Source organism: Rana temporaria, chromosome 7 (assembly GCF_905171775.1).
Source record: "Rana temporaria chromosome 7, aRanTem1.1, whole genome shotgun sequence".
Taxonomy (NCBI): Eukaryota; Metazoa; Chordata; class Amphibia; order Anura; family Ranidae; genus Rana; species Rana temporaria.
Genome location: NC_053495.1, coordinates 197,280,501 through 197,308,398, shown reverse-complemented (window position 1 = coordinate 197,308,398; position 27,898 = coordinate 197,280,501). Strand labels below are relative to the sequence as shown.

Below are 27,898 nucleotides of genomic sequence, written 5' to 3'. Positions count from 1 at the left end.
TTTTTTTTTTAGCACAATAATGAAAAAATAAAATTTGGGATGGAAACTCCACTTTAACTGAAAGCCAAAGAAAGCTGCAGTTTAAACATCTTAACCGTCTGTACATTTGAAAAATAATCATTAAAAAGCACCAGGAGATAAAAGGGGGAAGGTAAAAGCTACAAAGACATAAATGTAACACTCGGAATCCTCCTGGGAAAGTAAAAACATCTGACTGACTGTACAATTGTATACATTGGATGGCGCTGGACTTGATCCTTAAAACTTTCAAAATTTCCCTCTTAAGTGCTTCAAACAGTTTATTATGCAAAATTACTTGCTGTAAACTGCATATTTTTTTTTAGTCTGTTTTAAGAAATCCACAGTAAGATACAAGTCTTCCCAGAATGCTTTTTTGGCTATGAACCAGATCCGGGGGGGAGGGGTGCAGGCAGTAATGTCCTCTCACTGATCCCCGTTCCTTCAGTCATGTTATTACAGCAAGGAAGAACAGCGTTCAGTCTCCTTCCCCCTCCCCCATTGAAGATCCTCCCCAATCTTTGCACTGTGGTCCAGTTGCACTCAGGAAGACCAGTGCCCTGGCAGATGTGGAACATCTTCTAAGTATCTGGAAGCAGCAGAAGAAGAGTTCTGTCCTTTTTAGTTTTTTTTTTTGTTGCAGATTTCCTCTACCGTGTGGTTACATTTTACTGGCAAGATCTGTAAATCCGCGGATCAGTTCCTGGAAGGTCGCTCTGCTTGAAGGGTTCTGGTCCCAACATTTCAACAGCAGCAGATAGACCTGAAAAAAAAGGCACAAAGTCACAGGTCAAATAAAAAGGTATAGATTCACGTAGAATGGCGTATCTTTGTGCGGGCGCAACGTATCCTATTTACGTTACGCCTCCGCAACTTTTACAGGCAAGTGCCCTATTCTCAAAAGAAAGTTGCGGCGTAGCGTAAATAGGCCGGCGTAAGCCCGCCTAATTCAAATTGTGAAGAGGTGGGCGTGTGTTATGTAAATTAACCATGACCCGACGTGATTGACGGTTTTCACAAAAGCCGTCCGTGGAATATCCCAGTGTGCATTGCTCCAAAGTACGTCGCAAGGATGTCATTGGTTTCGACGCGAACGTAAATGACGTCCAGCCCCATTCACGGACGACTTACGCAAAATTTTCAAATTTCGACGCGGGGAACGACGGCCATACTTAACATTGGTACGCCGCATATAGCAGGGGTAACTTTACGCCGGGAAAAGCCTAACGTAAACGGCGTATCTGTACTGCGTCGGCCGGGCGTACGTTCGTGAATTCGCATATCTAGATGATTTACATATTTCTAGGCGTAAATCAGCGTACACGCCCCTAGCGGCCAGCGTAAATATGCGGTTACGATCCGACGGCGTAAGAGACTCACGCCGGTCGGATCTAATAGAAATCTATGTGTAACTGATTCTAAGAATTAGGCGCATAGAAACGACCGCCCAGACTCAGAGATACAACGGCGTATCTCCTCTGAGAATCTGGCCCAAAATAAATAAGAAATAAATATTTTTTTTAAACGCGCCCCGTCCCTGCGTATACGTGAGCAGCACCCACATATGAAAATAGTGTTCAAACCGCACATGTGAGGTATCGCCGCAATCGGTAGAGCGAGAGCAATAATCCTAGCCCTAGACCTCCTCTGTAACTCAAAACTGGCCACTTGTAGAATTTTTTTTAAATGTCGCCTATGGAGGTTTTTAAAAGGGTAGAAAGTTTGTTGCCATTCCACGAGCGGGCGCAATTTTGAAGCGTGACATGTTGGCCATCAATTTACTCGACGTAACATTATCTTTCAATTAGGCCAACTTTCCTTTTCTGCGACTTATTTTTTCATTTAAAAAAGTGATTTAAAAAAAAAAAAAAAGTGCGCTTGTAAGACCGCTGCGCAAATACGGTGTGACAAAAAGTATTGCAACGACCGCCATTTTATTCTCTAGGGTGTTAGAAAAAGAAAATGTATAATTTTTGGGGGCTCTAAGTAATGTTCTAGCAAAAATAAATAAAAAACTTTAACTTGTAAACAACAAATCTCAGATTTCTTTGTGAAGTGAGCAGTGCAGCAAAGCTCTGTACCTCGTTGGGGCAGTTTGTAGGGTTGGGCAGACGCTTTCCTTCCTCCAACACGCGCACAAGTCGGGTCACAGTCATCTGACCTTGTGTGGGTCCGATCATTTTTAGGAACATCTGGAGGGGGGGAAACAGAAATAAATAATTACAAAAAAAAAATGTTGTGGGTTTCTTTTTCCTGCTTTATTCATCACGCCACACAGGAATGTCTGACGGCTTCAAAAGAAAACATGAAATTTATACTAAAATGACAGAATCACAAAGCAATATTCTTATCTAGTAATCTCCTCCATATATCAGAGTCACAGCACTTCAACAACCTGTCCTACTGCAATAAAAACTGCCATTTGTCACCCCCTGAAAATACTAGTTGCCTGGCTAGCTGGCTTGATTGCAACATTTTGAGTCTCCAACTGAAAATCAGAACTTCTGATCTGCAAGCTTGTTCCGGGTCAGCAGCACCTGTCACAATAGAGGTACCGAGGGTGATCTATTAAAATAAAAATAAAAAAACCTAGAATTTATTTCTCGCCCACCAAGGGGCACAGGAGGTCTTTAACCCCTTCCTTACCGGGCCATTCTAAAATGACGCCGGCAGGAACCCTCCCTCCCGTTGGACGTCATAGGACATCTCTTCTTCCCGGCAATCTAGGGCGCGCACCCGCGGCACCGCTCATGACCCGGTGCGGAGGACACGACAGGAGTGTGGATCTGTGTGTGTAATGATGGGGTGTAAACACACACATCCATGTCCTGTCAGAGGTGAGGAGACGGATGTGTGTTCCCAGAACAAAGGAACACAGATCAGTCTCCTCCCCTTGCAAGTCCCCCTACAGTAAGGCCCCTTTCAGACTGGGGCGGGAGCCGCGGTGGCGGTATAACGCCACTAAAAATAGCGGCGCTATACCGCCAGGATTGCCGCAGCAATCGGCCGCTAGCGGTGCGGTATTAACCCCCGCTAGCGGCCGATAAAGGGTTAATACCGCCCGCAATGCGCCTCTATAGAGGCGCATTGCAGGCGGTATTGCCGCGGTTTCCCATTGTTTTCAATGGGAAGGAGCGGTATACATGCCGCTCCTCTCACCGCTCCAAAGATGCTGCTGACAGGAGATTTTTTTTGTCTCCCGCCAGCGCATTTGCCTCAGTGTGAAAGCCCTCGGGCTTTCACATTGAGTCTGCAGTGAAAGAGTTTTTCAGGCGCGATAGCAGCGCTATTTTTAGCGCTGTACCGCCTGAAAAACTCCTCAATGTGAAAGGGGCCTAAGAATCACTCCCAGGGAACATATTTAACCCCTTCAGCGTCCCCTAGTGTTAGCCCCTTACCTGCCAGTCACATTTACACTAATCGCTGTATAGATGTGAATGGTCCCAAAAACGTGCCGATGTGTCCGCCGCTATGTCACGGTCACAATAAAAAATTGCAGATCACCATTACTAGTAAAAAAATAAAAATGCCATAAATCTATCCCCTATTTTGTAGACGCTATAACTTCTGTCGCTCTTCTTTTGTTTATAGCGCAAGAGGTGATCAAATACCACTCAAAAGAAAGCTCGATTTCCTATGGGTGCAGTGTCGCACGACCGCGCAATTGTCATTCAACAGCGCTGAAAACTAAAAATTGGTCTGGGCAGGAGGGGGGGTGAAAATGCCCGGTATGGAAGTGGTTAACCTTCAGGGTATACTGCCACCTACTTGGCTGGTGGATCACTGCAGCGTTCTCGTAATCCAACGCCTGGGGATGCGTTGTGCTTGCAGTGATCGCCGCCTCCCACGTGAAAATATTTAGCACCAGCCACCACTGAGATATATTTATATATATATATTTTTTTTTCTTTCCAAATAAATGTTATACTTACCTACTCTGTGCAAAGGTATTGCACAGAGTGGACCCAAACCTCATTGGCAGCTCCTCCTCCTCCTCTTCTCGGTGTGCCCTCATAGGAAGCCACTTTTTATGGTGGTGCACCTATGGGCTCACTCTCGAGCCAGGCTGTGTGCATCTATTGACACACACAGTGTGGCACAGGCCTGTCTCCTCTTCAAGGCATTTGATTCCCAATTTACAAAGATTTAATTTGCAACAAGTTTAGCCTTAAATTACTGAGATGGTTAAATGATCATAAATAATACAGATTAACATTACCGCCATTGGGCTGTGATCCGAGTTGCAGTAGGTCAGAATTTCGTATAACGTCACTCCAAATGACCAGACGTCCGAGGCAATGTAGAATTTACAGTGCAGCAAACACTCTGGAGCATACCTGGAACACAAGACAACCATATCAATTGTATGTACCTGAAACTCCGCATATACTCACTATAGCCCAAGTGCCCAACCTACAATCCTTTGGCACTTTCTGTGCTGCCTGCAGACACTAATCTGTGTTGCCCTATTGCAATAATTTCCAGCAGTCTTATGTAATGTGTCCTGAGTCATGGAGACCAACAACAACTATAGTATGTCTGCATTTTAAGTTTGCAATGTAAATACAAAATAAAAAACTTCCTTTTCCTTCTCTGACTGAGCCAAATCCCCCTTTGTGTCTCACACGCTCCCCCTCCCAGACACTGCAGATCACAGTGGGAGGGTTTCAACTAGGGTTGTCCCGATACCACTTTTTTTTAGGACGGAGTACAAGTACCGATACTTTTTTTTCAAGTACTCGCCGATACCGAATACCGATACTTTTTTTTAAATGTGTCCCCAAATGCAGCCATGTCCCCCCCACAAATGCAGCCATGTCCCCCCCATATATGCAGCCATGTCCCCCCCCCATATATGCAGCCATGTCCCCCCCCCATATATGCAGCCATGTCCCCCCCATATATGCAGCCATGCCCCCCCCATATATGCAGCCATGTCCCCCCCCCCATATCCAGCCATGTCCCCCCCCATATGCAGCCATGTCCCCCCCCATATGCAGCCATGTCCTCCCCCATATCCAGCCATGTCCTCCCACATATGCAGCCATGTCCCCCCCCATATCCAGCCATGTCCCCCCCCATATGCAGCCATGTCCCCCCCCCATATGCAGCCATGTCCCCCCCCCCATATGCAGCCATGTCCTCCCCATATGCAGCCATGTCCTCCCCATATGCAGCCATGTCCCCCCCATATGCAGCCATGCCCCCCCCCCCCCAAAAAAAAGCAGCCATGTCCCCCTTACCGTACATGCTGCCGCGCCGCATCCCCGCTTGGTTAATACGCGTGGGGAACATTACAGCTTTGAATAGCTGTAGTCTTTCGCGCCGCGCTGCGTATAGACACTCCCCCTTGCTCGGGATTGGACAGTTCACCCGAGCAAGGGGGAGTGTCTATACGCGGCGCAGCGGGAAAGACTACAGCTATTCAAATGAATGCTGTAATGTTCCCCGCCCGTATTAACCAAGCGGGGATGCGGAGGCGGCGGGGGGGGGGGTTGTATTCTATTTTGGTATCGGGGGTATTTGCGGGAGTACGAGTACTCCTGCAAATACTCAGAATCGTTCCCGATACCGATACTAGTATCGGTATCGGGACAACCCTAGTTTCAACAACAGCTTGTAAATCAGCAGCGACAACTCCGATAGCCACACCCCCTCCCAATGTAGTGCAAGCAAGCACAGTCAACACGAGAGTGACAACTCTGCTATGAATTCAGGAGCAGTGCAGCATTGTTGCCACCCCATCAGAGAAAACTGCATTAGGTGGACTTCACTGACAGGAACAGCAGGTTATTTGTGGGACTTTTGCGGGGGGGGTACTAAGCCTTCATTCACACGGGGGGTACATAAGTAAACATGGCCCTTATGTACGTCCCATGTGACTGGGAACGTACATAAGGGCGAACTGTAAAGCTCAGACACACTAAGCGCTGCAGCACATATTTTTTTAATGGGAGGTCATACAAGTGAACATAATGGAACTCTTACCAGAACACTGGACTGTCCAGGTCATCTTTCACCGTGTAATACTCCTTGTCCGTCTCAATGGCTTTGGTTAAACCGAAGTCGCCTATTTTCACCCGGTGCTCATTTTCTACCAGGACATTTCTGGCAGCGAGATCTCGATGGACGTACTGACGTGATCCCAGGTAATCCATTCCCTGCACAGCCACAAGAGGAGAGAAATACTTGTGAAGACACACGCTGACAATACACATGGACCAGCTTCACTACAGAGGGGATCGGGGCGACGTGATTGGAGCTTCACTACAGAGGGGATCGGGGCGACGCGATTGGAGCTTCACTATAAAGAGTAATTAGAGGGGGGGGTAATATTTATGTGTGTGGACACCGCTCTATGTTAGTCTCCCAGCTCCACCAAATGCTGCCCCATTAATCACGGATTCCAATGAGCAAAAAAAAAAATTTCTGGTACTTCATTAACACTAGGTACAGAGTATATGGAAAGTATTAACAGAGCTTCACTTTTTCCACATATTGTTATGTTACGGCCTTTTTCCAAAATGGATTAAAATTCATTATTTTCCCCAAAATTCTACAAACCATCCCCCATAAAGACAAAGTGAAAGATGTTTGTTTGAAATCTTTGCAGATTTATCTAAAATGAAAAACGAAAAAAAAAATTCCATATACATAAGTATCACAGGCTCCTCCCATATACATACGTATCACAAGCTCCTCCCATATACATAAGTATCACAAGCTCCTCCCATATACATACGTATCACAGGCTCCTCCCATATACATACGTATCACAAGCTCCTCCCATATACATACGTATCACAGGCTCCTCCCATATACATACGTATCACAAGCTCCTCCCATATACATAAGTATCACAAGCTCCTCCCATATACATAAGTATCACAGGCTCCTCCCATATACATACGTATCACAAGCTCCTCCCATATACATACGTATCACAAGCTCCTCCCATATACATACGTATCACAAGCTCCTCCCATATACATACGTATCACAAGCTCCTCCCATATACATACGTATCACAAGCTCCTCCCATATACATACGTATCACAAGCTCCTCCCATATACATATGTATCACAAGCTCCTCCCATATACATACGTATCACAAGCTCCTCCCATATACATACGTATCACAAGCTCCTCCCATATACATACGTATCACAAGCTCCTCCCATATACATACGTATCACAAGCTCCTCCCATATACATATGTATCACAAGCTCCTCCCATATGCATAAGTATTCACAGTCTTTGCCATGACACTCAGAATTGGGCTCAGGTGCCTCCTGTTTCCACCGATCATCCTTAACCACTTGACCACCAGGCCTATTCTGGCACTTCTCTCCTTCATGTGAAAATCACAATTTCTCTTATCGTCCATGGACGGACACAGCTCCTTAAATCTTGACAAGTGGGTTATGTTCCCTGTTTACAGGAGAGGACTAGGCAGAAACATGTTAAATAGTTAAATACATGTTACATTAACAGAGTTGAACAGCCCCGCCCAGGGGGCGGTCCCTCCAGACATAACCCTCCTCACTGCAGCTTGCAGCCTCAGTTTCGTTCTGCCTAGCAAAGGAGAAGGACGTATGGCTCCCTTTGGGCCCAGCGCCCTGAGGAGAAGTTTTATTTTATTTTACTTTACTTTTTCTTGAAGAATCTTCTTTCAACTGTTGGCTGAGAGACAGGCTGGATATTATAGATCCTTGTAGTCTACTCAGTCCGACCAGCAAGCGTGGGCACACCTTTGCAAAGAGGCTTGGTCTGCCACGCCATACCTCATGACTCCTGGGGTGGCCGGTGAGCTTTGCTCCGAGGTCCACATATGACTGGGCTGTGGTGTTGTCTCACTCACAGTGGACCGGGCCGACAGCTACCTCCATTGCGGTTGTAGTTCTGTCAGGAATGCGTCAGCGAGTCCTCGCTTGGACGGGTAAGTACAGTCCCTCCTGCTTCGGTGGGTTGGTAAGGCTGGGCATTCCTGGGGTTCGGGGGTCCCTTCCCCTTACTTCCCTGCTCCTTTCCCTTGCTGCATTGCTAACATTGCCGCTGTCAGGGGGGGAGGGGGCCTTCCTGAGGGGACTGTGTTATCTGGCCTGTGTTTTTTCTTTTTTGTATTGGGCTTTCCTGTGAGGTAAAAAGCCCTGTGATGAGCACAGATGTTTATGATTATACTTCAGCAGACGCTGACTGATTGGTGACACCTGTAACGGTTTTGCTTTTTATGCTGTATCTGTGTCTTATCCTTAAATAAAACAGCCCTATGAGGCTTTTCCTGTTTAACCACAGGTCCCTGCAAAAGTTACCTCACGGTTCTTTTCCTCTCACAGACAGCACTGGGCAGTCTCCTCCTGAGGGAGTCCCCTGGTTACCCCTGGTCAGCGCAGCAAGTGGGTGAGAGGCCCTGAATAGGGCTCTAGGAGCTTTTGTCTATTTGTATGGACAGGTGTGCATATTATAATACACACTATATGTAAATATTGGAGTCAGTATCTGGGTCCTTCCCCACATGCTGGTGGTGGCAGCAGGTGTTAGCACCTGGGATTCCCACAGAGTTTTTATTGTTAGTCCTGGACACAGTTTGTGCCAGGGTGGGGGTGGACTGCGGGCGGGCGGTAAAAGAGTGCCCCCTTCCCCCGTTATCCCCTGGGGAATGCTCTGTTATGGAGCCATGGACTAGGTACCTAGTTAAAAAAAAAAAAAAAAAAAAGGCAGAATAAGGCATTTATGGGTGCGCTTTTTACTGCTGCAAGGGACTCTCCTAAGCTGCATAGTGCAGCTGGGTTTCCGCTGAGGGCTCGGTCTTTTTTGGATCACACAAATCAGACCGCTGTGTAGGTTTTTTCCTTCTGTGCCCTTCTTTGATAATTTCTGAGATGCGGAATGAGAAAAGCCACTGAGGGCTTTTGTAGTCCCTCACCGCCTGGCGGGAACCCCCGCTTGTATGGATCTGACTGATAGAAGATCCGAAGTACTGACCCGTTCCATGTTTACCATGCTGGGGTCTGGCTTGCGGCCTATTGTGGCCACTACACTGGGGTCTCAGTGGTCGCTGGCGCTATTTTTTGGGAGATTTTTCAATTACATTGAAAACTCCCATTGGCGCCCATTTTGTCGTAGCCACGCTATGGCGCAGCTTACATTGTGCTGGCCTTTTTCCTGTGGCCGCGTTCTGAACGCTCGGCGGCCATCTTGGAGTAGTCCTGACCCCTAGTGCTGTATACAACTCACAGAGTGAGCATTTTGCACCAGACAGTGGAGGAGCACCGACTCTCTCCTGAGGTTATTAGCCTAGCGGACCAGCTGGTCCAGGGCCTCATATAGGTCTGTGATGCTTCATTGAATGCTGCGCCCTTGTTATCCAGGGCGTCTGTTTCAGAATGGTTTTATGCACACGGTGGTGTAGTGCTTAACTCCATTACTTGGCAGCAAAAGAGTCATTGGTTCGAATCTGCACACTGACGCCAATCTGCACACTGACGCCAATCTGCCTGGAGCTTGCATTGTCGCTCCCTGTGTCTGTGTGGGTTTCCTCCGGGTACTCCGGTTTCCTCCAAAGACATGTGTGCATACACCTACATAATATACATACACACTATGTGTGGGTATTATTTAGGGGCAACCCTCCCAGGCCGTCAAAGGCCCAGCTGGGGGACTAATCTGTCCCTGGGTGCATAAGCCGATCACGCCGGCACCCAAATCCTGCCAATGTATATAGCCTTCCCTCCCTGTCTCTAGGTGGGAGGGGCGGCTTGCAGGTTCACAATTCAGTGAAACCTCCCTGCTCTCCGACTAGTGGGTCTGCGAGGTGGTCTCTTCGGAGTACTAGATAGGGTTTCCTCCTATCCACAGAACAAAGTTCTGTCCTTGTGTCTTCCCCTCCCGGCACGTCGGTCTGCCTTGGGCAGTGTGGGATTTGCTAAGCTGCAAGGTAATTTTACCTTTCCTGCAGGACGAGAGTTTTGGGGTTTTCTATGGGCCTCAGGCCCTAAATACCTTTGTGAACGTCGGGTAGTTCCGCATGGAATCCATTTGTTCGGTGGTAGCTGCGCTTCATCCGGGGGATGTCCTGACGTCCTCGGACATCAGGGACGCATACATGCATGTCCCGTTTTGCACATGTCACAGTGTTTTTTTCTGTGCTTCGTGATGAGAGAAGGGTCTCTGTCAGCCTGTGGCCCTCCCTTTTGATCTGGCGTCAGCACCATGGGTTTTCAGCTAGGAGCTCGCACTTATTTGAATTTTGTTGGGACAGCGAGGCTTTGCCTCATTGGCTACTTTGACGACTTTCTTCTGAGAGCAGCTTCTGTCTCCGACCTAGTGGATGGGTTATTCCCATTCAGACCCTCCGAAGATTCGGGTGGATGTTAAACGTTTAGGCCAGAAAGTGTAGCTCAGTGGCAGCAAGCCTGCCCTACATGTGTGCGACCCAGGGTTCAAATTATGGGCATGCTAGGTTCCGACTCAGCGTTGGAGTATCTAGTGTTGATCCAGACTCCTCAGTGGCAAGGTCCTTCTTCCCCTGGAGAAATTGCAGACTCTTCAGTCTGCGGAGAAGGTATTGGCATCACGCAATCGGTCTTCTCTCCGGGCGCCTGCTGGTTCAGGGTCTGTGGGTAGCCTCCTTCAAGGTGGTACTGTATGCCCAGTTCCACACCCTGGTTTTCCAGTGGAACTACTGTCCAGGTGGTAAAAATCTCTTGTCTCTGAAATCATTAGATTCCTGTGCGCCACCTAGTCAGAGTCTCTCTGAGTTGGTGACAGAGATTCCCGACTCTTCGGTCCGGGAAGTTGTTCCTTCCTTCCAGTGGTCGGTGTTTACGACGAATGCCAGCTCACGGGTTGTGAACCTGGAGGTTCACAAAACTGGGGGGTCCAGTCGGCCCTGAGTCGCTGGACTTGCGTGGACCTATGACCACACCTCCTTGAATGTGTCTGGTCTCGGTAGCTACCCAGGGTCGGGCCTGGCTAGTGCCTGGTGGAAGACCGCCTGGGAATACCAGGTGCTGTCTACTGTTCATTGTCCTACTATTTTAGGCGATCAGGCTATGCTTCTCCTTGTGGTCGACCAATCTGGTTTCAGCCGGACAACGCCACGGCCGTGGCTTCAGTCTACCATCAGGTATGCCGGCAGGCAGACTACTGGAGTCGCCAGATGCTGGACCAGGGCGACTGGTCTTTGTGCTTGGGGTGTTTCGGCTCCCTTGCAGGAGGTGAGCCTCACATGGCATGGATCTCCTGGCAGCTTGTCTCCGCCGCAAGGGTGTCAGTTAGTGGCCAGGTCTAGTGATCTTGTACAGACGCGTCAGTCGCGCTGGTGGCCCTGTGTTGTCTGTATCGGTGATTTTTTGCCATTCCTCCATGGTAGTTGCTTCCTCGGCCGCTCCACAGAGTGGATGCTGAGGAGATCCCGATGATTCTAATCGTTCCAGATTAATCTCGGCGTCCTTGGTACGCTGATATCGGGCGCCTGGTAGCGGAGGCACCCTGGCGATTGCCAGGGCAGGAGGTTCCTGTCTCAAGGTCCCATACTTCCTCCTGTTGTACAGTCACTGACTTGCTTAACATGGTTATTGGAAGCCAGACTTTAGGTGACCAGGGTCTGTCTGACTCGGTCATCTCAACAGGGCACCGTAGTCTTCTTCCGGAGGATCTACCGTCGCACCTCTCTTGGTGCGAAGGGATGGAGTGACGTCCACGGGCGTACTTTCAATGTCCAGGGTCCTGCTGTTTTTAAAGCTTGGATTGGATCTAAAAATTGCTTAAAGCACCGTTTGGGGGCAGATTTCAGCCTTGGCTGTGTTCTTTTAGTGGCCTTTTTGCGGCCCGTTCCCTGGTGGGTCCCCTTTTTTTGTGTGCAAGGGGTTTGTCATATACTTTCCCCTCTTGGCCCATCTCTTCCCCCATGAGTTTTGACTCTGGTGCTCTCGGTTCTTCAGGAACCTTCCTTTTGGAAACATCAGAGAGATTTTCTCTTGACACTATCTCAGAAGGTGGCCCCTTTAGTGGCCTTTACCTCTGTTAGAGGGGTTTCTGAGTTGGCGGTCTTGTCTTGCAAGCCGCCATGCTTGATCCCCCATAAGGATTAGGTGATGGTGCGCCCGCGACCTTCCCTTCTTCCGAAGGAGGTTTCGGCCTTTCATACTTTAGGCGTGGTACGCGCTTTGCGGGTATACCAGCCTACTACGGCTCCATTTCGGAGCTTCTGACTCTCTTTTGTGTCGGTGTCTGGTCCACAAAAGGGCCTGGCGGTCTCGTCGACCACCATTTCTCGGTGGATCGGGCAGGCCGTCATACAGGCCTATGCTCCTAAGGGCGGGCCCCCCTTTCCGGTCACGGCACTTTCGACCAGGGCAATTGGTGCTTCCTGGGTTTTTTTTTTTTCCCGACATCATGCGTCGGTCTCACAGGTGTGCGAGGCGGCGATTTGCTCGTCCGTTCACGCTTTTTCCAGAATTGACATGGTTGCTGTGAGTGCATCTTATGATGTTTTTTTCAGCCGCTAGTTTTTGCCGGCGGCTGTTTAAAGTTGCACCTCCTCCGTTGAGGAGCTCTGCTTGTTTTGGGGTGAAGTTAAAATTGTTTTTACTGATATATTTCCCACCCCTCGTTTTTTGACACTGCTTGGGGACGTCCCACTTGTCAAGATTTAAGGAGCTGTGTCCGTCCATGGACGATAAGAGAAAATAGGATTTTTTGTACTCACCGTAAAATCCTTTTCTCTGAAGTCCATGGACGGACACAGCTCCCACCCCTCCTTTTTAGGTTTGTACTGCTTGTTACGAACTGAGGCTGCAAGCTGCAGTGAGGAGGGTTATGTCTGGAGGGACCGCCCCCTGGGCGGGGCTGTTCAACTCTGTTAATGTAACATGTATTTAACTATTTAACATGTTTCTGCCTAGTCCTCTCCTGTAAACAGGGAACATAACCCACTTGTCAAGATTTAAGGAGCTGTGTCCGTCCATGGACTTCAGAGAAAAGGATTTTACGGTGAGTACAAAAAATCCTATTTTTTTTGCTAGAAAATTAATCAGAACCCCCAAACATTATATATTTTTTTTTAGCAGACATCCTAGGGAATAAAATGGCGGTCATTGCAATACTTTTTGTCACACCGTATTTGCGCAGCGGTCTTACAAGCGCACTTTTTTTGGATAAAAATCACTTTTTTGAATTAAAAAATAAGACAACAATAAATTTTGCCCATTTTTTATATATATTGTGAAAGATAATGTTACGCCAAGTAAAATGATACCCAACATGTCACGCTTAAAAATTGCGCCCGCTTGTGGCATGACGTCAAACTTTTACCCTTAAAAATCTCGATAGGCGACGTTTAAAAAATTCTACAGGTTGCATTTTTTGAGTTACAGAGTAGGTCTAGGGCTAGAATTATTGCTCTCGCTTTAACGATCGCGGCGATACCTCACTTGTGTGGTTTGAACACCGTTTTCATATGCGGGCGCTACTCGCGTATGCGCTCGCTTCTGTGCGCGAGCTCGTCGGGACGGGGCGCTTTAAAAAAAATTTTTTTTTGTTTTCTTATTTATTTTTATTTAGTTAATTTTTTACACTGAAATAAAATAAAAATAAAAAAAATTGATCACTTTTATTCCTATTACAAGGAATGTAAACATCCCTTGTAATAGAAAAAAGCATGACAGGTCCTCCTAAATATGAGATCTGGGATCAAAAAGACCTCACATCTCATATTTAGACTTAAATGCAAAAAAAGAAAAAAAAAATTTAAACTTTTAAAAAATTTTAATTTTTTCAAATGACAAAAAAAAAAATGTTGCTTTAAGACGCTGGGCGGGACTGACGTTTTGACGTCACTTCCGCCCAGCAGAGCTATGGGGACGGGTGAATCCGCCGGAGACCGCCGTTATCGTGTACACCACCGCCCACTGAAGAGATGGATACCTCGGTTGTGGCAGCAGCTGCTGCCATTACAGAGATATCCATCTTTAAAAACAGGATGTCTTTTGGACATGGGGCGGTGGTCAAGAGGTTAACAGAGCTTCACTTTTTCCACATTTTGTTATGTTATAGCCTTTTTCCAAAATGGATTAAAATTCATTATTTTCCCCAAAATTCTACAAACAATCCCCATAAAGACAAAGTGAAAGATGTTTTTTTTTTAAATCTTTTCAGATTTATCTAAAATGAAAAACGAAAAAAAAAAATTCATATACACAAGTATCACAAGCTCCTCCCATATACATAAGTATTCACAGTCTTTGCCATGACACTCAGAATTGAGCTCAGGTGCCTCCTGTTTCCACTGATCATCCTTGAGATGTTTCTACAACTTGATTGGAGTCCTCCTGTGGTAAATTCAGTGGATTGGACATGATTTGGAAAGGCACACACCTGTCTATAGAAGGTCCCACAGTTTACAGTGCATGTCAGAGCACAAACTAAGCTATGAAGTCCAAGGAATTGTCTGTAGACCTCCAAGACAGGATTGTATGGAGGCACAGATCTGGGGAGAGTACAGAAAAATGTCTTCAGTATTGAAGGTCCCAATGGGCACAGTGGCCTCCATCATCTGTACATGGAAGAAGTTTGGAACCACCAGGACTCTTCCTAGAGCGGGCCGCCCGGCCAAACTAAGCGATCGGGGGAGACCAAGAACCCGATGGTCACTCTGGACAGAGCTCCAGTGTTTCTCTGTGGAGAGAGGAGAACCTTCCAGAAGAACAACCATCTCTGCAGCACTCCACCAATCAGGCCTGTATGGGGGAGTGGCCAGACGGAAGCCACTCCTCAGTAAATGGCACATGACAGCCCTTCTGGAGTTTGCCAAAAGGCACCTGAAGGACTCTCAGGCCATGAGAAACCAAATTCTCTGGTCTGCTGAAACAAAGATTGAACTCTTTGGCCTGAATGGCAAGCGTCATGTCTGGAGGAAACCAGGCACAGCCCATCACCTCACCAATACCATCCCTACAGTGAAGCATGGTGGTGGCAGCTTGATGAAAACCTGCTCCAGAGCGCTCTGGACCTCAGACTGGGGTGAAGGTTCATCTTTCAACAGAACAACAACCCTAAGCACACAGCCAAGATAACAAAGGAGTGACTACGGGACAACTCTGTGAATGTCCTTGAGTGGCTCAGCCAGAGCCCAGACTTGAACATCTCTGGAGAGATCTGAAAATGTCTGAGCACCGACGCTCCCCATCCAACCTTATGAAGCTTGAGAGGTTCTGCAAAGAAGAATGGGAGAAACTGCCCAAACATAGGAGTGCCAAGCTTGTAGCATCATACTCAAACGCTTGAGGCTGTAATTGGTGCCAAAGGAGCTTCACCAAAGTATTGAGCAAAGGCTGCGATACTTATGTACATGGGATTTTATTTTAGTTTTTTTTTTTATTTCTAATAAATTTGCAAAGATTTCAAACAAACTTCTTTCACTTTGTCATTATGGGGAATTGTTTGTAGAATTTTGAGGAAAATAATGGATTTAATCCATTTTGGAAAAGGGCTATAACATAACAAAAGGTGGGCAAAGTGAAGCGCTGTGAATACTTTCCGGAATGCACTGTATTTGATCTATGCAATTATGTGCAACGTTTGCAAAATTCAGTATGTTGGCCATACTACCCGCAGGGTGAGGGATCGCCATCTTTAGGACATTACCAAGAAACATTCAACCAAAAGTAGCCAACTACGTCAATGACCGTCATGGAGGGGACCCCTCGGCTGAATCTATACAGGGTGTACACACACACACACATAGATATATATATATATATATATACCACAAAAAACTGGGAAAACGTATTGACTCGAGTATAAGCCTAGGGTGTCCATCTGCATGTCTCACTGTGTCCATGTGCCCATGCCTAGACTGACGTTTAACATTGGAGTCTATGGAAGGGGTTCCGGCTTTTAAAAATTGGTGCTCCCCAGCCGTAGGTCCCCCAGACAACAAACTTTGCACACTTGTAGAGAAGAAATGGGGCTACATGTGTGCCACGTTCCGGATCCAGGGGACCTACAACCGGCCGATACCGGGTCCCCAAAATCACCGGAGAAATGACTGTTTAACATGGGAGTCTATGGAAGGGGTGCCCGGCTTTGAAAAATCGGTGCTCCCTGGCCATAGGTCTCCCTACAACAAACTTTGCACACTTGTAGAGGAAGAGTGTGGCTACATGTGTGCCATGTTTGGGGTCCAGGGGACCTACGGCCGGGTGATCAGGTGCAAAAATGTGATTTGAGTATAAGCCGAGGGGGGCATTTTTAGCACACAAAAAATGTGCTGAAAATCTCGGCTTATACGCGAGTATATACGGTTTGTATATGTATGTGTATGTATGTATATATATCTGTAGTGAATATTTGTATATAAGCTATGACTAAGCAAGCATGAAACGCGTTAGCGGTGATACTGTTCCCCTCCATTTGTGTTTTTGGACATGTTTTTATGCACTTGCTGAAAAAAAAAGGTGATTTTACTGGACATGCGGCCAACCAGAATTGTTTTTTTGCTCATAGGAGGTAAGACGATTGGTTCCTATCATTTCTTCAGAACAGTGATAAATCCCCAATATCAGTTACTGTCCCACCCGATTCCTGATGGTGTGTCACCAATCACAAAAGCAAATATTTGTGTGTTCTGGGAACAGAGCAATGTGTAAAATGTTCCCAATTCAATGAACCTATTCAATTATCCCACATGTGGCAAGCAACACGACAGGCGCCTGCATGGCCATATCTGAAAGACTGCCCAATGATCAAATTATAAAGTGACTGCTGCTCAAGAGCAAGCTTGTGTATAACCATTATAATTTTTTTTTTCTTATAATTATGCGTTATATGCAACGCTCGCAGGGAGCGGAGCCCGAAACACAGAGTATCCGGGCGGATGATCTGGCGGGGGACACAGCAGGAGGACCATTGCAGGATCCTGGGGACAAGGCAAGTTACCTGGACCAGGATTCTGAACTGCAATCCCGAGTGTGGCTCGGGGGTTACCGCTAATGGTACTGAAATGTAACCCCGAGCCACACTCAGGAATACCACCAGGAGGGCTAATATAGGCAGGTGGAAAGAGGATTAGGTAAAGCAAACCTGTTTCCTTGCCCTATATGGAATTCAAAACCCATTAGGATCAAATATATGTGACCAGGGATGGACTGGCCATTGGCACTACAGGGAGTTTCCCGGTGGGCCGATGGCTTAGTGGGCCGGCTTCAGTGACAGCGGACCGCTGCCCCCTCCACTCCTCTGTCTCTCCCTTCCCACAGTGCTCACCTCCTCTCCCTCCCTGCAGCACTCACCTGGGGGGAACAGAGAAGCAGGGGGGATGACAGAGGAGCATGGGGGAGGGGACAGACAGCTGACTCAGCAGCTATGGCCTGGGAGTTCCTCACTTCTGCCTAATTTTGTCCCATTAGGGGGGGCACCGAACGGATTCCTTGCCCCGGGTGAAATAATGTCTAGCTTCCCCACTGGTACTGCCTATAAGAGTACCAGTACCAGCCGTTCTACTCTAATAAAGTAGAATGGCTAGTGGCTAGTGAAGGGGGAGAGGGGGCTTGTGTGGCCGGGGGGGGGTGCGGGAGTTGTCCGACCGCCATGGGAGAGACCTGTCAAAGTGGGCCAGTCTGGATGAAGTCCAGGGCCAAATTATTGTCCCAGTCCAGCCCTGTATGTGACTATAACCAGAAGAAAACCAAAGCATTTAGTTTTGATCTATGAAGGTTGGTGTGAATACATGGCAGCTACATATGAAATCATAAAACAATGAAATGAAGAGCAGAATACTGCGACGCAGGTTACTGTACCTGGGCAATCTGAACGGCGTACTGCAGCTGCTGCTTGAGATTTATCTTGCTAATGTTCCTCGGTAAATATTCCTTGAGACTCCCCGATGGCAGATACTCCATGATGAGTTTAATGCCGCTGCCTCCTGAGAACAGAACAATCCCAACGCATGAGCAAGCAGAGCAATAAATAGAGAGCTGCACCGCAAATACTACAATTCCTTTTATATTATTATTATCATTATACAGGATTTGAGCAGCGCTTAACAAAAAAGGCAGACATTACAATTACATTACAATTTGGTACAAGATGGGCGGACTGACAAATCATGTGACCCCCAGGCAATTGGAGATTATGAGGCCCCCCCGGGCAATAGGAGATTATGGGACACACACAGTATACATACACACAGAATACACATACACACACTGAAAGGGTACTGGAGAGGCGGGGCAGCTATAATCTTTGGATTTTTTTTTAAAACGCTGATTTTTTACACACTGTCCATGGTTTTATTGAGTTGCATGGGGCCCTCGGGCAGTGCCCGAATGGTCAGTCCGCCCCTGGTACAAGAGGAATCATAGGGCCCTACTCATTAGAGATTATATGGCTACAATACTCACAAATGGAAATGTTTCAGGTAAACTGCATGCAACAACTGGCCTCGGGTGCTCTACTTTATAGGATCCGTCTCCCATCCTAAAGTGGAACTTCCCCTCATCGGAACCCCCCCCCCTTTCGGTGTCACATTTGACAGGTATTTGCACCCACTTACGGGAGTCCTCTCTGCGGGGATTCTGCGGGTAGTGCGTCACCTTCCGCCCCCCACCCGTTGTGTTCTGGGAAACACACGGCTCCCAGAACACAGCGGGGACCACTGCGCCATAGGGAATTGGGCAGTAAAGCCGAAACGCTTCATTTCCTGATTCCCTCACCAAGGATGGCGGTGGGGGCAGAAGCTCGTCTTCTGCTGCCGACGTCGCTGGACTCCAGGACAGGTAAGTGTCCAATTATAAAAAGTCAGCAGCTGCAGGATTTTAATATTTTTTTTAACGGTGGAGCTCTGCTTATATATACCAGGAGTGCATTATGTACAGAATGCAGAGTTTGGGGGGTTGTTACACACAGAGTGCAGTGTTCAGGGGTGTGCTGCACTACACAGAGTGCATGGCTTAGCCTTCAACAGGTGCCTACCTCTGCATCCCCCGTTCACATCTCACCTTCACCCCTCTTCAGCTCTGACCTGTGCATGCAACCCCCCCTTCCACTGCCCCCATCTTCTTCCTCATTAAAGCTCCACCATCTTCCACTTGTCTTAATTGTGTTGCTGTATTAAAAGGGTTGTAAACCTTCATGTTTTTTTCACCTTAAAGGGGTTGTAAAGGAAATACATTTTTTCCCTAAATAGCTTCCTTTACCTTAGTGCAGTCCTCCTTCACTTACCTCATCCTTCCATTTTGCTTTTAAATGTCCTTATTTCTTCTGAGAAATCCTCACTTCCTGTTCTTCTGTCTGTAACTCCACACAGTAATGTGAGGCTTTCTCCCTGGTGTGGAGAAAGCCTCTTGAGGGGGCGAGCAGGAGTGTCAGGACACTCTCTACTTTGCAGATAGAGAATGGAGCTGTGTGTTAGTGGGCGTCCTGACACTCCTGCTCGCCCCCTCAAGAGGCTTTCTCCACACCAGGGAGAAAGCCTCGCATTACTGTGTGGAGTTACAGACAGAAGAACAGGAAGTGAGGATTTCTCAGAAGAAATAAGGACATTTAAAAGCAAAATGGAAGGATGAGGTAAGTGAAGAAGGACTGCACTAAGGTAAAGGAAGCTATTTAGGGAATTTTTTTTTTTTTTCCTTTACAACCCCTTTAATGCATTCTATGCATTAAGGTGAAAAAACACCTTGCAGTGCCCCCCCCCCCTTTTTTTTACTCACCTGAGCCCAGAATTTCCATGGGAGCGATCTCCACGGCTTCTTGGCTCTTCATTGGATAGATTGGCTCCCGCTGCTGTCAATCAAATCCAATGATGAGGCCGCGGGGGCGTGGCCGAGTCATACACATGGCTGTTATGAACGCCGAGTGTATGACACAGGAGTAAGGTAACCCCCTCGGGAGAGAGCTTCCTAAAGGAGGGTTATCTATTGCGGGGAGGAGCCGCCAGAGCCGCCGTGGGACCCCTGAAGAGGAGGACCGGGGCCACTCTACAAAACGAACTGCACAGTGCAGGCAAGTATGATATGTTTGTTATTTTATTTAAATAAAAAAAAAAAAAAAAAGGAGCCTTTACAACCACTTTAAGCTTAAGGACCCAGGGGGCTCTAGTACCTACCCCACACACTGTAGGTGTGCCTCTCTCACTTGCAGGAAAGTCATCTGGTGGAAGTGTCAGCACCTGGACCTCCCTTGTCTCCATCATACACTAAGTGGGGGAATGCTCAGGAGATCAGATCTGTGGGAGCTGTTGGGAGACAAGCGGTCACTTGTAAACACAGAAGCCGGACTTCTGTGTTTACAAGTGATAGTGTTGAGCAGGGAGCAGAGGGTCTGAGCCAGAGGTGGTGGAACCGAGTTCCACCTGAAAAAAAAAAGCCCTGGTTATAGGACACCTGAACATACTTGCAGCACCATCCACATTTTTGCGTTTATAGCTGATTCCCCGGGCTGTTCTGACAATTCTTGTTAGTGCTGAAGCCTGTCCACCTATTCCTGCCGCCTGCACATTCCTATTGATCCGTGAGGAAACTCATCATAATAGGAATGAGCAGGAAGGGATGGAGCGGAAAACTCCTGGGCCTAGCAGTGTGTGTGTGCAGGACTACTTCTTAAATAGGTCTGTGCCGTGTAACCTCCCTCTCAGGCTCCAGTCTGTGTAGGCAAGGCTGCAGTGAGCTCCAGGAAGTGTCAGAACAGGGAGCACCTATTTTGCATTTCTACACGTCTAGACCAGTGTTTCTCAACTCCAGCCCTCAAGGCGCCCCAACTGATCATGTTTTCAGGATTTCCCCCAGATGACCGTGGTCAGAGGCGTTGCTAGGGGGGTGCAGGGGGTGCGGTCCGCACCGGGTGACACCCGCTAGAGGGGTGACGCCATCCCGTTTAAAAAAAAAAATACATTTTTTTTTAGCGGACATGCCCAGCCTGCCATGTGCAATCCCAGCCTGCCCTGTACCACCCCAGCCTGCCCTGTGCCCCCCCAAACAGCCCTATACCACCCCAGCCTGCCCTGTACCCCCCCAAACAGCCCTGTACCACCCCAGCCTGCCCTGTACCACCCCAAACTTTCCCATGCCACCCCAACTTGCCCTGTGCCACCCTAACTTGCCCTGTACCACCCCAATCTGCCCTATGCCACCATAACTTGCCCTATACCACCCCAACTTGCCCAATGCCACCCAAACCTTTCCCATGCCATCCCAACTTGCCCTATGCCACCCTAACTTGCACTATACCACCCCAACCTGCCCTGTACCACCCTAACTTGCCCTATACCACCCCAACCTACCTACCCTATGCAACCCTAACTTGCCCTATACCACCCCAAACTACCCTATATCACCCCAACATGCCCTATACCACCTTAACCTGTCCTATACCACCCCACTACACCAACCTGCCACTATACCACTCTATACTATCATTTACAGGGGCTGGTTTGGGGTGCCCCCGTGCGCTGCCTGCTTGGTGCTGGGCAGCCTAGACAGGGGGGGGGGTGACACCATGTTTTACTGCACCGGGTGACACCAACCCTAGTGACGCCACTGCCCGTGGTAATTACCAAGGCAGTGAAACTGATCAAATCACCTGTGAAAAATAACGGAAAGCCTGAAAACATGACCCGTTAGGGCGCCTTGAGGACTGGAGTTGAGAAGATCCCTGCAAAAAAAATTTAAAAAATTAAAGCGGAGTTCCACCCAAAAGTGGAACTTCCGCTTAATCCACTCCTCGCCCCCTTACATGCCACATTTGGCATGTCATTTTTTTGGGGGGAAGTGGGGGCTTCAGGAGGAGTGGGACTTCCTGTCCCACTTCCTCCTTCCGCTGAGGGGCTGCTAAGGCGAATAGTCAGATCGCCTTTTGGCAGCCTCTCCCCGTAGGCGAACGCCTGGGACACGTGACAGGTCGCCTGTCCAATCGGATGGCGCATGCGCAGTGCCGCTCGTGCATTGCGCAGTGGGTGCCCGGCCGTGAGGCTGAAAGCCGTCATGGCCGGGTGCCCACACTTAGAATGAAGACGCTGGCCAGAGAGAGGGGGAGCGGAGCCCCGGCCGGCGCGTCGCTGGAGCCGTGGAGCAGGTGAGTGTCTGTTTATTAAAAGCCAGCAGATACACTTTTTGTAGCTGCTGACTTTTAATAAACATAAAAAATGAGTGGAACTCCCCTTTAAGAATATAGAAATCTAGTTGGATTTGGCAAACTGGCACAAAATCGATGGCAGGAAACAAAGTTGAGCCAGCGGGCAGCCAAGTTGTGAGTAAAGTCCGGTAGTGACAATGCCATCATTGTGGGTGAAGACGGAAACACACACTACAGCATGGATGTTTTACCATTGCCGTCCTACATACAGAAGCCGGGGGGGGGGGGGCGAATGAAGCCCCCCACCTTCCCATCTAGCCTCCCAAAAACTACAAAAGGACTTACCATCCTCGGCACAGATCCCCTTGTACTTCACAATATTGTCGTGGTAAAGATTGCGCAGAATTTGGATTTCTTTATTCAGGTCGGCTATATGAGTCCCTCCGGTTCCAGGCTTCAACGACTTGACCGCCACCAACTCCCCGGTGTTGTCACCTTCCGGGTCATATCTGCACAGCTCCACTTTGCCGAAGTGACCCTGCAGACAACAGAGAGGAGATGAGACTCCGAGAAACACAGATCAGGAAAACAGAGGTATAGGAGACATATAGCAATTCATGTTGCTTCACTGCTCATGTGTGAACATATCTAGCAGGGCGGCAGTTTGCAGTCACAATTATAGATCTTCATATACATGAAACAGCCTCATGGTGGGGCTGGAATAAAACACAGGGCCGATCCTAGGCAGGGTGCACCGGGCGCTTTGCACACAGGCGCCTGCAGAGGTGGGGGCGCTGAAGTGGCAGAGTTCTCCCCTCCCTCCTTGTTTGTGTCCGTCCAGAACTAGTGTTCTGAGCAGAGGTGTGTGTCCGTCCAGAACTGATGTGTCTCTGGCCATCTCCTGTACTATGTCTGCAGTCTCAGACCATCTCCTTTACTATGTCTTATGTCTGCAGTCTCTGACTGTCTCCTGTACTATGTCTGCAGTCTCTGACTGTCTCCTTTACTATGTCTGCAGTCTCTGACCGTCTCCTGCACAATGTCTGCAGTCTCTGACTGTCTCCTGCACAATGTCTGCAGTCTCTGACTGTCTCCTGCACAATGTCTGCAGTCTCTGACCATCTCCTTTACTACGTCTGCAGTCTCTGACCATCTCCTGTACCATGTCTGTAGTATGTCTAGGGGCTCTTTCTAACAGACTCTCTAACAGAAGCCCTCTCTGTGTCCATCAGAGAAAAAAAAAAAAATTATATATAAAAAAAAAAAAAAAAAATAATATATATATATATATGCCCGGATTCACATACATCGGCGCATATTAATGCAGGCGTAGCGTATCTAATATACGCTACACTACGCAGACGCAGCGCACAGTATTAACAAACCACTCGCTCCCACTCGCTCTCAAATCTACGCTGGGTTTCCTCGGCGTAAGCCAGCGTAGGTGGAAGTGGGCGTGAGCCATGCTAATGAGGCGTGACCCCATGCAAATGATGGGCCAAGCGCCATAGAAGTACTTAAAACAAACGGCGCATGCGCCGTCCTGTGGACGCATCCCAGTGCGCATGCGCAGAATCACGTTTGAACTACTCCCTAAGATACGACGGATCACTGCCTAAGACGTGAACGTAACCTACGCCCAGCCCTATTCACGTACTACGTAAACAACGTAAAATACGACGGCTGTGTTCCCTGGTCCATACCTTTGCATGAGTTGCGCCTCCTATATGTGGAATAACTTTACGCCGGACGTACGACTTACGCAAACCGCGTATATTATGCGCCAGGCGCAACCACATTGAATTGACAGTGAATTGGCGTATCTCCCTCATTTGCATATGTGCATAGAAAATCAATGGGAGCGGCAAATGCGTCCAGCGTAAATATGCGCCCACGATACGACGGCGTAGGCAAGTTACGTCGGTCGTAGGAAGCCTATTTTTAGGCGCATCTCAGATTGTGGGCACGGCGCACAGATACGACGGCGCAAAGTTAGACTTACGCGGCGTATCTCGAGATACGTCGCCGTAAGTGCTTTGTGAATCCGGGCCATAGTGTATCGATGTCTACTTCAGGGATTTCCAGGGACATAGGCCAGGTACGGTATGCACATATTTACATTGGGCCAAGATAGCCATGCAGAAAATATCACCTGTGTGAAGTTGGCACCCCATGTTTGTAAAATCGGAATAAAAATATACCATTCGTTTGTGCTGGTTTGTGCCGCTAAAACGAGCGTTTGTGTCGGTTTGGTTTCTGAGATATTAAACATTCAATTTAATGCAAGCCCCGCCCACTTTGCACACCATGTCGCTGAATTTAAAAAAAAAAACGCGCCATTCGTTTCTGCCGCAAAAATAAACGTTTGTGCCGCTTTAGTTCCGGAGATATTGAGCGTTATATATATACATATATATATATATATATATATATATATATATATATATATATATATATATATATATATATATATATATATATAGGTTCTTGCAAGGAAAAATCTAAACATGGGGTGTAAAGTGGAGGTGGCGGCACAAACGTTTATTTTCGCGGCACAAACGAATGGCACGTTTTTTTTAAAAATTCAGCAACATGGGGTGCAAAGTGGGCGGGGTTACAGCAAATATAACGCGCAATATCTCCGGAACCAAAGCGGCACAAACGTTTATTTTTGCGGCACAAACCAGCACAAACGCGGCACAAACGAATGGCGCTTTTTTTTTTATTCAGCAACATGTGGTGCAAAGTGGGCGGGGCTTGCATTAAATTGAATGTTTAATATCTCAGAAACCAAACCGGCACAAACGCTCGTTTTAGCGGCACAAACGAATGGTATATTTTTATTCAGATTTTACAAACATGGGGTGCCAACTTCACACAGGTGAAAATATCCATACCTGGAATTCAATATTTAAAACAGTTCCTTTCATTTAAAAAACACAGAGAAGAATAAAATAATCATACAAATATCAAAAAGCAGTGATTAACCCATTTTGCATCAATATGAGTAAAATAAAGTTTGTTCTGTGGTTCCTAGAATCTTTTTTTGCGATTGTCCACTAGGGGGCCACCTTGCACAAATCTGTTCTGCATTGAAGAACCATCCGGCCCTAACAGCGGATATTATAAATCACACACTCCTCTCCCCCCCCCCCCCCCACCCAGCACACAAAACGCGCCCCCGGGCACTGCTGCAATCTCTGCAATGAGGAAGCCAGAGTGGAATGAAGGCAAAGTGCAGAAGATTCAGCTTTACAGGAAAAAGCAATGTGACGAAGCCCGGCGTTGTCGGTTACAAGGTCAGAAGTGAGAAGCGCGCACATAGCAAATCTGCACGTCTCAGGAGAGTTTCAAAATCTCTTTCAACATAAATAGTCACTGATCATTTGTTTGCAAGTTTCAGTTTGACGTTTCTGTTCCATCATACAATTTATCAGATGCTGCCCTCCCCTGCCCGGGATTATTCCATAGAATATAGGGGCCAGATTCACGTAGCTCAGCGGATCTATAGATCCGCTCGATCTACGTGAATTAAGATCCGCTCCCGCAAGTTTAGGAGGCAAGTGGCTAATTCACAAACCACTTACCTCCAAACTTGCGACGGCGGATCCTAAATCCCCCGGCGGAATTCAAATTCCGCGGCTAGGGGAGTGTCATATTTAAATCAGGCGCGTTCCCGCGCCGATTTAAATGCGCATGCGTCGTCCGGGGAATTTCCCGGCGTGCATTGCTCCCACTGACGTCACTAGGACATCAGTGGTTGCGAAGTGAGCGGGACTTGCGACGCGCGTGTTCGTGAATCGGCGTACGTAAACGACGTAGGAAAATTCAAATTCGACGCGGGAACGCCGGCTATACTTAACATTGGCTGCGCCTGATAAAAGAAGGGGTAAGTATACGACGGAAAACCGCTACGGAAACGACGTAAGACGACTGCGACGGGTCCGCGTACGTTCGTGAGTTTGCGTATCTCGCCGATTTACATATTATTTATCGTAAATCAGCGGGAACGCCCCCGGCGCCATTTTTAAATTGAAAAAAAGATCCGACAGTGTAACACATTGTAACACTGTCGGATCTAGCCCTATCTATGCGTATCTGATTCTATGAATCAGGCACATAGATAGGACCAGTGTAAGTCAGAGATACGATGGGGGATCTGTAGATAATACACCGTCGTATCTCTTTGTGAATCTGGCCCTAGGTGTGGGTGTGTATGAGGCAATCAGGTTGCCAATCATCTGGTTGGGTGCCCGTCCACACTGTGTTGCACTAATGCATGTGCCACAATGTATTCATCCTGTGGCACTGCTGGGCCCAACGCAGTAGAAATTGCGCATGCATTACTGCAAGCGTGTTCTGATACCATTAAAAATGAATGGCTTTTGATTTGTATTACTGAAAGGAAAATCAATAAAAAATACTGAAGAAAAAAAAATGAATGGCAATGTCCATACACCTCTTTGCAGTGCAACACAGCTCATGTCACCTCAGCATACTGGGGCATATTCTTAAAGATCTGAGGCGGCGGAACGTATCTCCTTTACGTTACGCCGCCGCAAGTTTAAGTGGCAAGTGCCTGATTCCCAAACCACTTACCTGTAAACTTGCGGCGGCGTCGCGTAAAGTCCACCCGCGCAAGCCCTCCTAATTCAAATGATGGTAGGGGGCGTGGATCATTTAAATTAGGCACGCTCCCGCGCCGATCGTAATGCGCATGCTCCGTCGGGTAGATTACCCGACGTGCATTGCGCTAAATGACGTCTCACGGACGTCATTTGTTTTGACTGTAACGTAAATGGCGTCCAGCGCCATTCACGGACGACTTACGCAAACGACGTTAAATTTTCAAATTTCGACGCGGGATCGACGGCCATACTTAACATTGAGTACGCCACCTAGGGGGCATCTTTATCTTTACGCCGCGTATCGCTTACGGAAACGACGTTAAAACACTACGGCGGGCAAGCGTACGTTAGAGAATCGGCGTGACTAGTCATTTGCATATTCTACACTGACCGCCACCTAGCGGTCAGCGTAAATATTGCAGCCTAAGATGCAATGGCGCAGGCCGTCGTATCTTAGGCATGTTTAAGTGTATCTCAGTTTGGGAATACACTTAAACATAGGATCGGACTTACGTCGGCGTATCTGCTGATACGCCGGCGTAAATTATTTGAGAATATGGCCCATTAGGAGTAAGGCCCCTTTTACATGAGAGCTGTCCGTTCTTTAGCCAGATCCGTTCGGACCCTCCATTCTTCTCTACGGAGCGATGGATGTAAACAGACTTGTATCCGTTTACACCTGGGTCCGATCCGATAAAAAAAAAAATGGAAGGGGATCCATTCCCCTCCGGCTGGCCGGATCTGATCGGAGGGCAGCTGGGTGTAAACAAACAGCTGATCCGTTTACATCCGACTGCCCATAGAACAGAGTGGGCTGTGTCAGTGTCTGCTCTGCATAAGCGGAGCAGACACAGACTTCTCATCTGCTCACTCCACTCCAAAAACAGATCCGGCACCTTGTGAAAAGAGGAATGTTATGCTTCGAGGGTTTCTTCAGCTTTACCTCTCCCAAGTCCCGAACTCTCTTCAGGAACCTCTTCTCGAACAAACTTGGATCCACTTCTGTAGAAACTGATGTTTCTGTAACAATGTCTGGATCTAAAGAACAAGAGGAGAGAGGATCAATAAAAACCGAACAAGACATCCAGTGCCCAGAATTTAGTCTACTTTAATGCTTTCTATACATTAAAGGGGTTGTAAAGGTTTCGTGTTTTTTCACCTTAATGCATCCTACGCCGC

The 27,898-nt window shown here is 47.7% G+C and overlaps 1 protein-coding gene across 1 annotated transcript in view; it reads right to left on the bottom strand.

Annotated features, from left to right (window-relative positions):
- The window catches only part of JAK1 (Janus kinase 1), a 63,405-nt gene continuing 35,507 nt past the window's right edge, over positions 1–27,898 (bottom strand). Inside the window, 7 exon segments of the mRNA XM_040361077.1 lie at positions 1–781; positions 2,100–2,210; positions 4,238–4,355; positions 6,007–6,179; positions 17,822–17,946; positions 22,437–22,629; positions 27,663–27,757. Of these exon segments, the coding sequence (XP_040217011.1) occupies positions 680–781; positions 2,100–2,210; positions 4,238–4,355; positions 6,007–6,179; positions 17,822–17,946; positions 22,437–22,629; positions 27,663–27,757 (917 nt within the window). The 3' untranslated portion in view covers positions 1–679.